This window comes from Equus przewalskii, chromosome 14 (assembly GCF_037783145.1).
Source record: "Equus przewalskii isolate Varuska chromosome 14, EquPr2, whole genome shotgun sequence".
Lineage (NCBI taxonomy): Eukaryota > Metazoa > Chordata > Mammalia > Perissodactyla > Equidae > Equus > Equus przewalskii.
In genome coordinates, this window is record NC_091844.1 from 83,125,590 (window position 1) to 83,144,161 (window position 18,572).

At 39.2% G+C, this 18,572-nt stretch overlaps 1 protein-coding gene across 6 annotated transcripts in view; it reads right to left on the bottom strand.

Moving 5' to 3' along the window:
* The window catches only part of TAF1B (TATA-box binding protein associated factor, RNA polymerase I subunit B), a 73,148-nt gene that overhangs the window by 37,394 nt on the left and 17,182 nt on the right, over positions 1-18,572 (bottom strand). For all 6 annotated transcript variants that reach the window (XM_070573260.1, XM_008517570.2, XM_070573258.1 and 3 more), the window contains 2 exons: positions 13,548-13,704; positions 7,650-7,749 (listed from right to left, as the gene is read on the bottom strand). In XM_070573260.1, the coding sequence (XP_070429361.1) occupies positions 7,650-7,749; positions 13,548-13,630 (183 nt within the window). In that variant the 5' untranslated portion in view covers positions 13,631-13,704. The remainder of the gene's footprint in view (positions 1-7,649; positions 7,750-13,547; positions 13,705-18,572) is intronic.

Here is an 18,572-nt window from a genome sequence, read left to right on the forward strand (position 1 = left end):
ATAGATAGATAGAGAAAATAGCACAAATGATTAAAAAATGGGATAAAATGTTAACAATAGTTGAATCTGGGTATAGGATATATGCGTGTTCTTTGTACTATTTTTATTTTTGCAACTTTTCTGTAAATCTAAAATTATTCCAAAATAAAAAGATTATTTTTGAAAAAAGCTCTCCAAGATATAAGTGAAAAAGGCAAAGGGCAATGGTTATTGGTCACCAAGAAATAATTTCGTATTATTTTTTACGCTTATATTTTCTACCAAAATCTCTATAAGAAATTGTTCCCCAATTTTACCCCTGTCCTCCTACTCAAGATTAACTTAAAAATAGTCAACAAAAGAGATTATTACTAGGGCAAGTATTTTGTGTAAACAAACAAAAGCCTATAACCATGACCCTCCAAATAACACGGTCCAGTTGGGGGAAAATTCTTAAGCAAAGATCAGACTAGAGAGAACATTCATGAAGAGAGATTATAATTTTTTTTTTAAATCCATAATGAATGAGAAATGAGATACTTTTAGGCACTTGAGAAAGAATTGTTTAGGTAACACCTAAAAAGCATCTAAATATTGACTCTACCTCTAAATGTCTAAAAATTAGTATTCATAACATCCCATTTCTGCCCATGAAGAATTAACTACTATAGGAACTGACTTCCCACCGTAACCAATCAGAGAACTTGAAAAAATATATGAAGTAACCATTTTGGGCACTGGACAACAGGAAGCACAGGACTATTATCCCTGAGAGAAGAGAAACAAATGGCTTCAGTTTACTGCCTGGAGGCAGTTTCCAAGCTGCAATGCAGGGAGTGGGGAGTGAAACCAAGCCTGGCGGTCTAGCCGAGCTGAGGAGACAGAGGTGGAGTTCCTGGAAGCTGAGGTGGCTATAATTCGTGGGCAGAGTACCAGCGAGGGTAAAGCTGCACAGAGAGAGAACTCCAGAGATCTACGAAGGTGTCCTTTCAAATCTTTGGCTGAGTACCAATCTGTGCATGTGTGAGAAAAACCTGAGGCCAGGGGGAAAAAAAAAATCACTAGATTTTTCCAATGAATCCAAATAATTCCCAGAGCTCACACAAGGCCCCAGCCAGAGTGGAGAGACTTCACAATAATGCGGGCATTGGGTACAGTCTTCTGAAGAGACCGGACAGGCCTTAGTGGTGGGACTGAGTTAGCCCCAGAATAAGGACGCTGGACCAGGCATAAAAAAGCTTAAAAACAAGCTTCTAAAGGATCAAACTGATCTCCAAGTTACCTAATTCTACACCAGAACAAAAATCTAGCATCCAACAACACAAAATTTACAATGTCTGCATCCAATCAAAAATTACCAGGCATGCAAAGAAGCAGGAAAATATGACACATAATCAGGAGATAAACCAATCAATAGAAACAGTTCCAGAAATAACAAAGACAATGGAATTAGTAGAACCTTAAACCATTTATTACAAATATTGTCAATATACTCAAGGATATAAAAGGAAACATAATGAGGGAAATGGAAAAAAATAAGACTAAAATGGAACTTCTAGAAAAGAAATGTATCCTGGATGGGTTTAACAGCTGATTACAGACTTAGGAAGTAAAGATCAGTGAATGTGAAGACACGATCATAAAAATTATCTAAAACAAAACACACTGAGGAAAAAAGACAGAAAAAAAAGTCAGTGAACTGTGGGACAATATTAAGTGGTCTAACATGTAATTAGTGTTCCAGAAAAAAATCAAGAAAGGACAGAAAAAAATATTTGAAGAAACAGTGGATGCAAAATTTCCAAATTTATGAAAACTATACACCCACAGATCTAAGGTCAATGAATCCCAAGCAGGAAAACATTAAGAAAACCATGCCAAGGCACATCACAATCCAATTAATGAAAAACAGTGATAAAAAGACAAAACTTAAAAAGCAGCTAGAGGGAAAAAAAGATACATTACATAGAGAAAAACAAAGATAAAAATGACAGCAGACTGACTTCTCATCAGAAATCAGGCAAGTCTATATATGACAAGCCCACGGCTAACAACATACTCAAGGGTGAAAAGCTAAAAGCTTTTCCTCTAAGATCAAGAATAAGACAAGGATGCCTACTTTCACCACTTTTAGTCCATACAGTACTGGAAGTCCTAGCCAGAACAATTAGGCAGGAGCAAGAAATAAAAAGGAATCAGTAAAACCGTCTCTATTTGCAGGTAACATGGTATTAGATATAGAAAACTCTACAGACTCCCCCAAAAACTTAGAACTAATAAATTAATTCAATAAAGTTGGAGGATACAAAATCAACATATGAAAATCAGTTGCATTTCTATACATCAACAATGAACTATCAAAGAGAAATTAAGAAAACAAGCTTTTTTACAACTGCATCGAAAAGAATAAAATACCTAGGTTTGGGGGCCAGTTTCATGGCCAAGTGGTTAAGTTCCCACGCTCCACTTCGGCAGCCCAGAGTTTTGCCGGTTTGGATCCTGGGCGTGGACATGGCACCGCTCATCAACCATGGTGAGGTGGCGTCCCACACAGCACAGCCAGAAGGACCTACAACTAGAATATACAACTGTGCACTGGGGGGGCTTTGGTGGGGAGAAGAAGAAGGAAAAAAGGAGATAGGCAACAAATGTCAGCTCAGGTGCCAATCTTTGGGGAAAAAAAAAAGGAAATAAACAAAACAAAAGACAAATGACTTTTTCTTTCGAGGAAGATTAGCCCTGAGCTAACATCCGCAGACACTTCTCCTCTTTTCTTTTTTTTTAAAGACTGGTACCTGAGATGTTAATCTGTTGCCAATCTTCTTTTATTTTTTTCTTTTCTTCTTTTCCCCAAAGGCCCCCAGTAAATAGTTGTATATTCTAGTTGTAGGTCCTTCTGGTTCTGCTATGTAGGACACCGCCTCAGCATGGCCTGATGAGCAGCGCCATGTCCACACCCAGGATCCAAACCAGCGAAACCCTGGGCTGCCAAAGTGGAACATGTGAACTTAACCCCTCAGCCACAGGGCTGGCCCCATAATCCTCCTCTTTTTGCTGAGGAAGATTGACCCTGAGCTAACATCTGTGTCCATCTTCCTCTATTTTATATGTGGGACACCTGCCACAGAATGGCTTGACAAGCAGTGCATAGGTCTGCACCTGGGATCTGAACCAGTTACCCTTGGGCTTCTGAAGCAGAGTGCACAAACTTAATCGCTACACCACTGGGCCAGCCCCAACAAACAGCTTTTTAAGGCAAAAATAATCCCATCATGTTGTGTGATTTATAACAGGTAAGAGGAGGGAAGTGGAAATATATTGTTCTAATGGTCTTACACTAAACATGTACTGGTATATTATTATTTGAGGTAGACTGTGATAAGTTAAAGATGAATACTGTAAACTCTAGGGCAACCACTTAAAAAAATAGAGGTATAATTAACGAATCAATAGGAGATAAAATGGAATCATAAAAAAATTCTTAACTCAAAAGAAGGCAAGAAAAGAGAAAAAAGGAATAAAGACTAGATGGGACAAATAATAGTAAGGTGGTAGATTTAAACCCAACTGTATTTATAATTACATCAAACGTAAATGGTCTAAACAGTCTAATTAAAAGGGAGAGGTCATTAGACTGGATTAAAAAAATCAAGACTTTACATACTGTCTAAATATAACGACTCTAAGTATAAAGACACAGATAAGAAAAGACTGGAAAAACACATATTGTGCAAACATTAATTTAAAAATAAGTTGGAGTGGTTATGTTAATATCAAACAAGGTAGATGTCAAAACAAGAAATATTACCAGGGTGAAAAAAGGGCACTACAAAATGATAAAGGAGTCAACTCATCAAGAAAACAAAATATCCTAAAGGTTATGTACCTAGTACCAGCGCTCCCAAACACTTGAAGCAAAAACTGATAGAATGCCAAAGAAAAAGTTGCAATCACAGTAATGGATAGGATGAGTAAAAATTAGTATTTGAATGGTTTTAGAGCAAAAATAAAACAAGCAAAAATAAAACATAAAATAACTCACTTCACCTTTTAATTTACAAAACTTAAGTCTCAAATTGTGAATACTTTGGAGAGGCAGAAATAACATAATATTTCAGGCTGAAACCCTGAAACACCACCAGCAATAAGAGTGGCTATAATAGTTGCAGACACTTCTTACCACACTGCTCAAAGGCAGGCAGTGCAAATCTTAACTAAAGGCTTAAGCTAGGCTTCTGGGAATGTGAGCCACATTGGCTATTACAGTAACAGTTTCTTGACTCTGTGCATTATATGTCACTCTTGCAGTCATTTAAACATGTGGCAATAATGAGATCTATTCTATTACTGTTTGAAAGGATATGGAGAATAAATTTTAAAAAATAATTATTTTTATAGAGTGAAATTTGAGTGTCTATGTGAGTATATAGAAAGAGAAGCCTAATTTCTTAATTCAAAAGGAAATTACTGGTTAGATACCAATCTCAAGCATATAAACGCAGCCCAGGAAGCAAAATCCTTTGCAAGAAGCTGAATTTATGGTAACCAAAAGTATAAAACACTATAATGAAAAGCAAGAGTCATATCCATGGACCTCCTGGAAACTACTTTGAGAAAACTTAGGAATGGGCACATTCAAAGGTTTTTGTAGTTTTTTTTAAAAGACATTTAAAATGAAAACTTTATTTTCTAAAAACGATACATTTTTTTCTCCAAGCAGCTTGATTACCCTCTTAATCCCCACCTTAGAACAAAAGCTTTTCCATCCTGGGACCAGGAAGGGAGCCTATTACCATCTGAATATCTGCAATATTCATTATCTCAAATAATCCTCATTAGAACTCTAACAAAATAGAGATGTATTTATTCCCAAGTCACATTTCTTCTTAGGCCTGTTTCCCTATTGGAAAAATCAGGAAAGTGGACTAAGTGATCTCTAAATTTCCCTCCAGCTTTAATATTCCATAATTCTATATAAAAGATTCTGGTGTCTATTCCTGAGAAACTTAGAATTTGGTTAGAGTTAAAGACAACTAAGTAATAATTTTAGGCACCAGGAAAAAGTATAAAAACCTCAACCAAGTATAAACATTATCAATATAATGTGAATGGTGAATGACTCTAAGAAATCAGGTTAAACCTGTCAGTTAGGATGTAAGATATAGAATATACTAGGGATTGAGAGGAGAGAGAGGAGAGAGGGGAAAGGAGGGGAGGGGAAGAGGCGAGGAAAGAAGGGAAGGCGAGAGGAAGAGAAGTTTTATTAGCTAAGACTAAGCTGGTAAAATAACTCAGTTCCATTGGTCCCTCTAAAAAAACTGAACAAATATAAAGACACTCATCTAGACTTATTGAACCAAATGTATTTTCCTTTCAGTAGAACATTTAAACAAGGCTCACATGACTAGCCATAAACAATTTTTTAGTTGCTAAATCTAAAATTACTAATTAATAAATTATACGGATTTTCGAATCAATTATTTTTTTAAAACTCCTTTGTGACAGTTTCAGGGTAGCATCAGTATTGTCCAAGGCATGCCCAGGAAGTCCAGACTTGTCTCACTGAGCACAGGATGCCATTAAAAACGATGAAAAACCAATCAACCCTGAGTCCAGGCTAGTTCTGAAACTAAGAACTTGTGTAATTCTTTTCCTAGATGTGAACACAGCCCCTGAGATGGTAGGGACATCTTAAACTTCAGTATTTACTTCCCTGATTTTACCCAAGTTCAATTAAGCCACCACATCTCTGACAAATTGGCTGGGGTCTTGAGTGCCCTCTGGAAAAGGAGGATGTGTCCTCTATGTCCTTAGTCCTTTAAACAAATGCAACCCTGCCCAAGCTGAGAAATAGACTAACCTGCCTTTTCAGAAAGGTCCAGCATTCATGAAGGCCACCCTGGCTAGCCCGCCTGTGCCTCATGCCAGGACACGTGTACTTGCTACCCCACTGTCACTACTTGCCTGGACCACCCTCCAGTTGAATCTTCCATCCCCTGCCTTCTGGTTCTGGTTGCCATCTCTGCCACAGAGCCACATCTTGGTTTGGGTAACTTGTCTGGAGTGCCTTTTTTGCCTCAATAAACTACTCCCACTTCCTGCCCCCGCTGCTCTCTGCCCTGCCCCTCACCAGGCCTCACTGCTTGGTATGGTCTGGCTCTTTTGTTCCCCTCTAAACTAAGGCTGCCTTGGCTATGCTGGACTGAGTTCAGAGTGACAGGACCAGGTAAGTTACCTAATCTCTCTGTGCTTCAGTTTCCTCATTTGTACAACAGGAGTAATAATACTAATAATACATACTTCATAGGGTTAGTATGAATAAAAAATGAATTTATAAAGTATTTAAAACAGGGCCCAGTACACAATAAGCACCAGCACTATTATCATTTCTCTTTTGTTTTTTCCAGGTCAAGAGGGAGCTGCAGCTATACTCTCCTTCCTTGTGCGGCCCATGGATGTGCAACACTGCAAGGGCAAACACATTGGGAACTCGCCTCATCTCTCCTGGGCATGAAATAATGGTGAGTGTGAGGAAGCAGTACTGGGAACCCACCTCCAAGCTTGCTTTCTGCTCTCCAAATTATAGGGACTGCTCCCACATAAGTTGTTCTGAGAGCAGAGCCACTTCTGGCTTCAAAATCTAATGGTCTCTACAAATCATTCACAGTGACCAATATTCTAATTCAATGCAAAATGCTGCTAATATTTAATAACCTCAGATGTAAAATGTCACACTATGTTGCAAGCTTATTTATCTGTATGTTCAATCATCCATTTCCCTCTGGCTCAATGTGTAAAAATCGGTACTTTATGGAACTATGGTGTAATAAACTCTTATATTTTCATAGCACCTATTTAAGTGTTTTGAAGAACTAGGGTAATTGAGGAGGGCAGAGGAGCAGACAAACAGCAAAAGATGAGACAATGAGCAAAAGGCCTAAAGTACTATAGTCGTGAGGCTGAGACCAACTGCAGGAGTTAGCACATCATTCCACCTTTCCGAGATGTTTGCTCACATGCAAAACTGGGATGACAGTGAACCATACTTTAATGCAGGATCTAGTGAGGATTACAAACGTCTTTGAATTAAACCACAAACATTATGAAGGTCATAAAGGTTAGAAAGGTCTATGAAAATAATTCCGTAAATGGGCAGAGGATAATATTTAATATTAATATTTAGCATACTGACAACCTGATGATGAAGAACAAAGGGAAGATAGCCTTTGAGTGCTAGAAATAGTGAGAAAGACACATCACCAAAGGACAGAAGCCTTCCACTGGAGACATCTGAAAACATCTGGAAAAAGACTAACACAAGCAAAGGACTTAAAATAGTGCCTCGTGAAACAAGGTATTAACTTTCTTTTCTTTTCTCCAAAGCAACACAGTGTGCAAATAACAACAAAAAATATTTTTTAGAAAATTTGAAATTACCTAAAGGTCTCTATGTAAAACTTATAACGTTTAGTCTCAACACTATACTAATAAGAAATAATAATTCTACTCTTCAATAAATTATGACTTATGTTCCATATTTGGACAGAACAAAAACTAGATGACATTTTAAAAACTCCAACACCAAATAATAAGCCAGGCAAGGAATATAAACCACCATATTACTCTCGTGTCTTATTTGTGACTACAAAGTAAAAAAGAAAATAATTTACCTCTATAGCAAAGATTCCTTTGTCACGTCCATATAATTTCATCTCTTCTGGAAAATGCTGAAAAGCATTTATGTAAGGAATATGGTCCTCTTCAACAAATCTATATTTTTAAAAAGAAAAAGTTTCAATAAGAGATATGTACTGATTTAGCACAGCAAACGAAAGAATGGAAAATGCTATATTTCAAAGACAAGGTAAGAATCAGTTGAGCATATTCTATCCCCCACATATTTTTTACAATGATAAATCTGAAAATATCTATTATTCTTTGTACCCATGGGTGGAGAAGACATTTAGTCAACTATCTAACGATCACAAGTTTCTGACTAAGACGAAGTACTTCTAAGCAGTGCTGTCTCACCTGTCAGCTCGTCACAGGCTTGCAGACAGGGCACTCCTTCTATCCCTAGCTCTCCTCACAGGATGAGCTCCCACTCCCTTTAGATCACTTCTCCGGGGAGACCCTCCTCGACCCCTGTTTTCCTTGTTAGGACACCTCCCTTGACTACCGGCTGTCCTAATACCTACACTAGTACGCAGCAGATGCTTGTTGCTGCAAGAACAACTAAGGGAAGGGAACTTGCCAACCTGCTCACTACTCCATCCCAATGTCCAGTACAGAGTAGCTCATCAAATATTTTGAGTAAATTATTGTTTGAAGAAAACAGCACATATTTATAAATAAATATACACACATATTTATTTACAATTCATCCATTAATTCAATAGAAATTTACTGAGCACTATATACTCAGCACTATTCTAGGATGTGGGGAAACAGCAGTGAACAAAACAGGAAAATATTTTTGTGCCCAAGGAGTTTACATTCCAGCGAAAAGAGAAAGTTGACAAACAAAACGAATGAAATCTATAGTATGTTAGGTAGGAAAAAATGGTAAGGAGAAAAATAAAGTAGGGAAGAATATAGGATGAGGAATGAGGGTGCTGCAACCTGTGCCATATATATGCATATCTATATGTTAGATTTTTAAAATAAGAAAACTGTTCAAGAAAATAAGCTAAGACAGAAATAAGTTAGTATCAACATGTTTTGCCTTGAAGTCTTCGTGTTGCTAGAGCTGGGCTGACATCTGGCTTTCAGCTTTCTAGCAGTTAAAGAAGAAAATGTATTCAACTTTAATTTCAAATTAAAAATGTGATTTCTTAACTTCTTAGTCTAGAGAAAGTTTAGAATTAAAGAATTTTACGTAAAAATGGTGTTTTATGACGCTTAAAGATAAAACAGAGTTCTTTAAAGCAGCCCTATAGAGAAAACCACTCCCACCTAGGTTTTCATTAATTTCTATGAAAGTACTTGAGCATAGTAATCAGTATTCATATTATTTTGGAACTACATTTTTGGTTTATTTATTATTTTACATACAGGATATATTGCATGCTCATCACTTTTATAACTATCTACTATTCCATGATGTTAACATAGTCACGATTTATTTAGTCATTATTCCCATGCGATAATATATATATATGCTAGCATTGTGTGAGGTGTCAGGAGTTCAGAGATGATTAAGACAGGAAGAGCTCCCACCATGACCCCAGCAGGTCAGCCAGCCAGCCTGCGCAAGAGGCAGCACAGACAGTGCTGTGGTGCTCCCATAGAGGCACGCACCGTAGGAACAGAGAGGGAGGGAGAAACCTGCCCAGGGGAGCAGAGACGCCTGCACAGAGCACAGCTCGAGCATCTGGGGCTTCGACAATTTTCGCCATTAATAAATAGAGCTGCTCTTAACCTCTTTCCAAAGGTTTTTTCCTTTTTAAATTTGAATTTCCTTTTAGAAAAATATACACTTTTCGAAAAGATAGCTACTGAATCACGGTTCTCAACAGTTCATTTCTCGGGGCCAGCCCGGTGACGCAGAGGTTAAGTGCTCACATTCCGCTTCTCGGCGGCCTGGGGTTCGCTGGTTCAGATCCCAGGTGCGGGCATGGCCCCTCTTGGCAAGCCGTGCTGTGGTAGGCGTCCCACATATAAAGTAGAGGAAGATGGGCATGGATGTTAGCTCAGGGCCAGGCTTCCTCGGCAAGAAAAGAGGAGGACTGGCAGTAGTTAGCTGAGGGCTAATCTTCCTCAAAACAAAACAAAACAGAACAAAACAAAACAACAACAAAAACAGTCCATTTCTCTTGTTAAGTCTCTGGATCCATCCAGGAAACTGACAGAGGCATTGCCACAGACTAAAAGCATCCCATATGCTCATCCTGACCAACAGACCACTACTCTAGCTGTGTCCCTGGAAACACTCTCTCTATAATTTTATCGTGCTTTTCAACAGTTTTAATCTGGGACAGATTGGAAATGTGACAAATTGGCTCTTCATCACAGATAATTTAAGAAGCACTGCATTAGAGTTGTGTCTACCTGCAAAACGCATCCTGATCCCATTTACCTTGTTCTGTTCCACTATAATCCAGGCCACTATCTCTTGCCTAAAGTACAGCAGAGGCCACTTGGTCTCCCGGCTTCTACCCTTGCCTACCTAGAATCCATTTTCCTCCTGGCAGCCTGATGATCAGATCATGTCTCGCATGCTAAAATTTTCCAGGGGCTTACTATCACACTTAAATGCCAAACTCCTGGAGTATGGGTTTCCTTTCGGAGTGGTGAATATGCCCTGGAAATAGACAGAGGTGATGGGTGCACAACCTTGTGGCTATACTAAAAACCAGTGAACTGCACATTTTAAAAGGGTGAATTTTACTGTATATGAATTATATCTCAATTTTTTTTTTTTTTTGAGGAAGATTAGCCCTGAGCTAACTGCTGCCAATCCTCCTCTTTTTTTGCTGAGGAAGGCTGGCCCTGAGCTAACATCTGTGCCCATCTTCTTCTATTTTATATGTGGGACGCCTACCACAGCACGGCATGCCAAGTGTTGCCATGTCTGCACCCAGGATCCAAACCAGCAAACTCTGGGCTGCCAAAGCGGAATGTGAGCACTTAACCACTGTGCCACCTGGCCGGCCCCTATATCTCAATTTTTAAAAAATCCAAACTCCTAATGTGGCTTAGAAAGAACTATGTCTGGCCCCTACTTAATATCTCCCTGCCGTCGTCCTCCTACTTCTTCAGACTCTCTCACTCTCATCACAGTAGCCTCCTCTGTCCCTTGGTCACACAGAGCTTGCTGCTGCTTTAGAGCTGGGCACTAGCCACCTTCCTCTACCTGGAATGCCAGTATTTCTGATATTCACCTGCTGGCTCCATTTTCACTCAAAGTGCAGCTTCAATTCCACCTTCTCAGTGCGGCCTTCCCTAATAACCAATCTAGAGCAGCCATCTAGTCATTCTCTATCACATGGTCCTATTTCAATCTTCAGCAGAGCACTTCACTGACTATTATTTATCTATTTGCTTCCCCGTTTCCTCCTCTAGTCTAGAACCTCATGAGAGCAGGGACTTGATCTATATGGTTCACAATTGTATCTCAAGAGTCTAGGCTCTAGAACCACACCTGTATATAACTGATATTCAATAAATATTTGCGGAATGAATATATGTTGGCTACTTTTATTTATTATTGTTGTTATTGGTAGGAAGGCAGGGTCCTCTAAAGCTACTTTAAGGATTACAAATTTATCCTAAGGACTATGGATGCTGCTAAAAGATTTAACCAGGGGAGTGACATGCAGGATCAGTATAAGATATATGGGTATTGTGGCCAGGCTAATAATGTATTCCCTTCAAATCAATGTTCTTTAAATATTTTTTCAAAATCTGGCGGTAGTTCTCAAACTTTAGCATCCATAAGAATCCCCTGGAGGGCTTATTAAAACAGAGATACCAGGCCCTTCCCCCAGAGTTTCTGATTCAGGACGTTAGAATGGGTCCAAACATTTGCATTTCTAACAAGTTCCCAGGTGATGCTGATGCTGCTTGGTCAGGGGGCCACACTCGGAGAACCTCTGACTTAGAACTCTTTCTCCAAGAAAAGCAGAGAAAGAGAATCAGTGGTGGCAGTCTCTTCTCCTATTGCTCCAAGCAAGTAAGCAGGGTTCCCAAATTTGTTTGTCCCACAAAGCAAAATAAAAGCCCTCCAGCAAACTTGATCCAATCTCCTTGAGGGACTTTAGAATTCTCCCTGGAGGGGAGGAAAGACGGACAGATAAAGGTGGAGGATATTAGCCCCATCCTTTTGACCACACATAATACTCTCCCTGAGAAGAATTCTGGGTAAATATTATTTTCTCCATCTTGCTAGATTTCTAGGAGAGTTTTGTTATCCCTTACAGACCGCCCTGGGTAGGATGGCTAGCCCCTTTCTCCAGCTCTAATGACATGATTAGATGGCTGTTTCTATATAATCCCTCTGGTTATCAGGAGGCAAGTGAATAGGAATGGAGAAGACTGCAGGCATAGGGCTCACCTGGGAGGCTGTTAAGCAACCCAAGATAGAGACAGAAGGAATGGGAAGAAAAAGGGTTTCAAGAGTTATTTTGGAAGTATAATTGATAGGACAGAAAGACTAACTGTATATGTAGAGAGAAGAGAGGCAAGGATGATTCTTAGGTTTCTGGAGAGGATGCAAGAGAGTACATGGTATTTACGAAGAGAGAAAACACTGGAGAAGGAGCTGGACGAGGAGAAAGATGAACCTCTTTTAGTCATGCTAATTTTGAGACACCATAAAGACATCCAAGTAGTATCCAGCAGGCAGTTGTATATATAAAGATATGGGTCTGGCCCTCAGTAGACAAGTCTGGGCTGGAGATATAAATTTGGGAGTCATCATCATATAGATAGTAATTAAAGCCTCGGGAGAAGATGAGATCACCCAACGAGGGCAGACAGAGCCAGGTGAGGTTTTCAACTTCACAGTAAAATTCATTGAATCATGGACTATCTGCATGTAGAGTTAATCATCTGAGAAAAGCCTTGTTATTCGGTTGATGTGGCCAAATTCAAAGGCACTATCATCAGTCACTGGAGGCATTTTATTTAGTCAAAGGGCCTAGTGCCAATAATGATAATGATGATGATGATGATGATGATGAAGAAAAAAACAATAATAACTAGCATTCAGTTTTTATTATGTGCCAGGCACTGTTCTAAGTGCTTTTCATGTAGTACTAATTATTGAAAGTAGTTATTAGCTCCATTTTACCAATGAGGAAACAGAGGAGAAATTAACTAACTAACTCAAGGTCACATAACATACAAGCGGCAGAGCCAGGATTCAAACCCAGGAGTCTGGTTATAAATCTGTGCTCTTATAAAACCACTCTACACACTGATTAAATCCAAATGTTATTATTTAGCACACACATAAAGCACAGGAAAAATTAACACATTAATGATTTTGGCCCATCTCCTATTAAACGAGAAATTCTTACACACAATGCCATAATTTACTCATTAACTATAAAACTCTATAGATTATCTTGAAAATGTATATGCTGACTATCTGCATAACAGCTTCTTCCAACAATTTTGTTTTCAATTTTTCCTTATAAACACAGACAACCTGTATTTTACTTCTTAACACCACTATATGCTTTTGTGTAACTATTAACCACCATCTGACAATGTAAAAATCATCTGTTCATCTGCTCTTAGAAATGAAAAATACTTACTACTACTACTCAGGTATTAACTGTCATTTTTCATCTTCAAAGCATTTTACTCACATTAGATAATTAACTTTCCAACACCCTGTGTCAGGTAAATACAATTATTTCCCCTCTATAAATAAGGAAACCAAGGAGATAAATTACTAGTCCAGGGAGGATTAAATTTCACAATTAGAACTCAGGCTACCCAATCTTTTCAGTCCCTTCCTCAATTTAAGCCTCCTTGCAAAATGCAAAATATCCAAAGGTTGTCCCCTAATTCACAGAGATAATCAGCAAAAGCATCATCACACAAGAGGCCCAGCTCACCTCAAAAGATCTGAAAGAGTAATTGTCTCTCTCTGCCAAAGCAATGCCAGACAGCAGAAAGCCAATGTTCTCGGTACAGTCATCTTCACGATTCCTTTCTCCTTTCGTAGTGAATACTCCACTCCATCAACCGATCCAGAACAGATGGATGCCGTTTCTTAGGGGATAAATGGAGATTTTTTTAAAGTGCAAGTAACTACTTTGGACAAAAAAAGAAAAACAACAAAAAATCCAGAGGCATTTTAAATATCTTCAAATCAGGTTAAAATTGATATAATCTTTACAAAGAGCAATTTGGCAATAAAGAGCAAGGACGGTTTAGAGGAAATCGGCCAAAAAGGTAGTTGCTGGTTCCTTGTGAAAGTGAGATAGGCTGGGATTCTAAAGAGAGATTTAACCTGCTTGAATTTTTTTAATAGTAAATAAGAAAAATTTTTCAAATAAATAAAAGGATAAACAATTACAAAGCAAACCAAAACATGTGTAACCCCTTTGACCCAGGCCTCAACTCACATGTCTCCTTCTCTGAGAGGCTCTCCAGAACACTAACCAGGGCAGTGCCTCCTCCCACCCCCACCCTCCAGACATCCTCTACAGGGCATTATCTTCTCCTCACTCATTCAGCAGGTATTCATCTCATTCTTGATGCCACTGTTCTAGGTCTGGGGAACGGACAGTGAACAGTGTGTCATCTCTCTCAGAACTTATATTCCAGTAATGGGGGACAGCCAATACACAAAATTACAACTGATGGACAGTGTGGTAGTTGCTACATAGAAAAATCGCAATGTAGGGCAAAGTGATGGGAAGGGGAGAGACATGTACTATTTGATATGGGTGGTCAGAGAAGCCTCTTTGGGAAGGTGATATCTGAGCAGAGACCAGAATGAATTCAGAGAGTAAGTCCAGAGGATCTCAGAAAGAACAGCAAGTGCCTCAGCAAGAGTGAACTTGAAGGACAGTAAGAAAGCCAGTGTGGTGAGAGCATCCTGGGTGAAGGGAAAATGGTAGGAGATGACACAGGAGAGAGAATAAGAAACCATATTATGCAGGGCTTTGTAGCTCCTGATTGTACATTGGATTTTATTCTAAGTGTGATAAGAAGTTTCTGGAGAGTTTTAAACAGAGGAGCAACAGGATCTCATTTACGTTTCTAAAAAGGTCTCTTTGGCTGCAGTGACGAATGGAGTTCTAGGAGGGTAACAGTGGACACAGAAGACCACCATTCCAGGAGAGCGATGACAGGCACCGGGACTGGAGTGGCAGCACTGCAGGGAGAAGTGGCTGGGTTCTGGACATATTCTGAAGGCAGAGTCAAAGGATCTGCTGCTAGATTGGACGTGAAGTATGAGAGAAAAAGAGAAGTATGATTCTAAGGTTTTTGGCCGGAGCAACAAGAATGAAAATGCCATTTACTGAGTCAAGGAAGATGACATAGAGTAGGTTGGACAAGATAAATCAAGATATCAGAATTGCATATATTAAGTGTAAGATCTTATTAAATACACAAATGGAAATATTGAGTAGGCAGTTGAATACAAAAATTTATAGTTCAGAGGAGAGGCTAGGCTGGAGATGGGAATTTTAGAGTCATCAGGACACAGCTGGTGTTTAAAGCCAGAAGTGAGGGTAAATAGAAAGCAGGACTAGGAATGACCCTGAGAGACTCCAAGCTTTCTTGGACAAAAACTCCCCAAATTATGCCTCAAAATCCCTTTTTCCAAATCCTGCAAATCTTTTCTTCATAGCATTTATCAGTAACTGACCTTTTCCTTTTTATGTGTGCATTTATTGTCTAGCTCCTCCCACTACAATCTAAGCACCTTGAAGGCAGACAGCCTTGTTCACCACTGCGTCCTCAGTGCCCAGAACAGGTGCTGGCAAGGAGTCGAAATCCATAAATATTTGGTGACAAATGGTCTAGCAGTTCTACTTCTAAGATTTCATCCTAGTGAAATGGTTTTAAAAATATGCAAAGATTCAGAGTCAAGGCATGTTGTGGCAGCAATGCTTATAATATGAAAAAATGTTAAAACAACCTAAGTGACAGGAATAGAAACTTAATTAAATAACTCCATGCAATGGAATTCTACATAACAATTTACACAATGCTGTAGATCAGTGGTTCTCGAAGTATAGTCCATGGACCAGCTGTGTTAGCATCACCTGAGAACTTATCAGAGATGCAAATTATTGAGCCCACCAATCTGTGTTCTAATAAGCCCTCCAGGTGATTGTGACGGATGCTAAAGTTTGATGGCTACTGTTTTAAAAGACTATATGGGGGCTGGCCCCGTGGCTGAGTGGTTAAGTTCATGGGCTCTGCTTCGATGGCCCAGAGTTTCGTTGGTTCGGATCCTGGGCGCGGACATGGCACCACTCGTCAGGCCACGCTGAGGCAGTGTCCCACATGCCACAACTAGAGGGATCCACAACTAAAATATACAACTACGTACTGGGGGGATTTGGGGAGAAAAAGCAGAAAAAAAAAGAAGATTGGCAACAGTTGTTAGCTCAAGTGCCAATCTTTAAAAAATATATATATATGTATATATAAGGACATGGATTTCCATAAAATATTATGCTAAAAAATATATACATAAGACAACATGTAGGAACTTCCAGTAAGAGGGCAGGTTGAAAACATATATTAGCCTCTGCTCTGTCCCACTACAACAGTTATAAAGGAATTTTTAAAAGTTATAAACTCAAGAACAAATAACATGGAAAAGGAAAAACAGCAATAAAATTTTAAAAGCCAGAAAGCATATGAATAAGTGATCACTACCTTAGCAGTCCCAAGAAAGCTAGATTCAAAGCCAGCAGTAAGAAAAGCCAAAAACCAATCTAATTTTCCCCTAGGGACCCCTAAAGAAGGCTCAGGAATTGGTTAAACAGGTACCCCTGGAAATTGGGTAAAGGTAGAGTTAACGCCAGGAGGACTGCTTGAAAGTCTGATTAAGAAGCAGTTAAGACACTCAGGTTCTTAGCCAACTCCACGCAGCCAGATGACTGCCCCTCCCAACCCCGGTAGAAAATTGCAAGTTTCTCATCTAGAAAGAGTAAAACAGTCTCTAGCATAGGGCGTGTGTCAATCACATTTGACAGGAGGGGCAGCTTACTGAAAACAGGAGGATTAAGTGAAAGTTTACATATGAGTATTCAGACAATCCCCCACTGCCCTTGGCCCTTCTTCTTCCCACCCAGTTTCTAGAACAGACAGGATTACACCCTCCAAATAGAAGACTCACAGAGATTTCTCTGGAAAATCTGATCAGCTCAGGGGGAAAAGATTTAAAGACAATAATACTGGAGGTTCACTAAGAAAATAACCCAGCTGCGTCACCCTCTTGTGCAGAATGGAGCTGACAAGACGCACCACGAGTACACAGCTTTCAATCAACTTTTTAGTCTCCATTCCTAAACAGGACTAGCCATCTTAGGCTCATTAAACATTTGAAGAAAGCCTCTAACATAAAAACAGAGGCCAAAACAATCAAATCAGGGGGGAAATAACATTAATATCCTTAGCAATGTAAGAAAAGATGCTCCACAAAAATGAGGGAGTAAACTAGGAAAGATGAAACGGGATCAGGGAAATAAAGAATTTAACAAAAAAGAAGTGAAAGACTCGTCAGGACAGTGGTAGAGATCACAAAGACAGCTGGGATCCAGGTCTAGAGACAAATCATTCTAGATCACAGCAGCTCAGGAGCTCCAGAAAGACTTCTTCTGGAAGGTGAAATTGATAGAACATCTAAGGAATTGAGAGATTTTCAGAAGTGGAAGGAAGTGTGGAGACCCAATAGTAATAAATTATAGGTTAGTAATAAATAGGAAATTAAGTAACAGGGCAGTTATCAACACTGAGAAAACCAAAGGATACACAACAAGAGTGATCAGATTAAGCTACGTGGCTCAGTTCTGAATAACATTTATAACAATTTAAGCATTAAATATCGATCTAGTAAAAAATTATAATTATATTGGGAAGATAGAGAACGGGAAATGCACAGTTGTGTGCTGGTGACTACGTGGGGAGGAGGGGCAGTAAGAAGACTTCACCTTCCACAGCAGGACTGAAGAGCTAATGTGCAAAACCGGAAATCAAGATGCAGCACTGGAAGCACATGACAGAGACACGGAGGTTGCGAAAGAGTGAAAAGTGAATGCCTCTTGGGAACAGGACATTTAGAGGAGACAGTGGACTACAATTTATTTTTACAGTTTTTTATAACAAGCCTTATAATCTACTTGAATTACATGCATGTAGAATTTTGATTCAAAAATTCAAAGAATGAAGAAATAGTTCACATTTTTGCAAAAACAAAACTCCCTTTTTCTCTATAAGAATAGAAAACTTTCTAGAATGATCTACTACAGCAATAATGGTTATTTCTAGGTGGTATTGGGAATAACTGGGAATTTTATTTTCTTTCTGAATAGCTGCATTTTTCACTTTTGTAATAAGAGTTGTATTAATAGTTACTTTTTTTTAACATTTTATTTTTCCTTTTTTTTCCCCAAAGCCTCCCAGTACATAGTTGTAGGTTTTTAGTTGTGGGTCCTTCTAGTTGTGGCATGTGGGACGCCGCCTCAGCATGACCTAATGAGCGGTGCCATGTCTACACCCAGGATTTGAACCAGCGAAACCCTGGGCCGCCGAAGCGGAGTGCGCAAACTTAACCACTCGGCCGCGGGGCCAGCCCCCTTAATGGTTACTTTTAATGTATAAACTAAAAGAAAGCTCTGAGGATCATCATTTACTAAAAAACACACACACAAACAAAAACCCTTAACACAGGCAAACAATCATGACGTTTTAAAAGGTTTGGATGGTTTCAGAGTCACAGTCCTCTGGGGCTGTTTGAGTTCAGCCTTGCCTGAAAGCATGGGGAAGAAAACTCCAGAGATTCATTGCTGCCCGATTATGGTTCTAACTTCTTTACTTCTTTGGACATTAAAATAACTTATCTGATATCTGTGTCACTGTGCAGACCAGCAAGAAATGCGGATATGCTGATA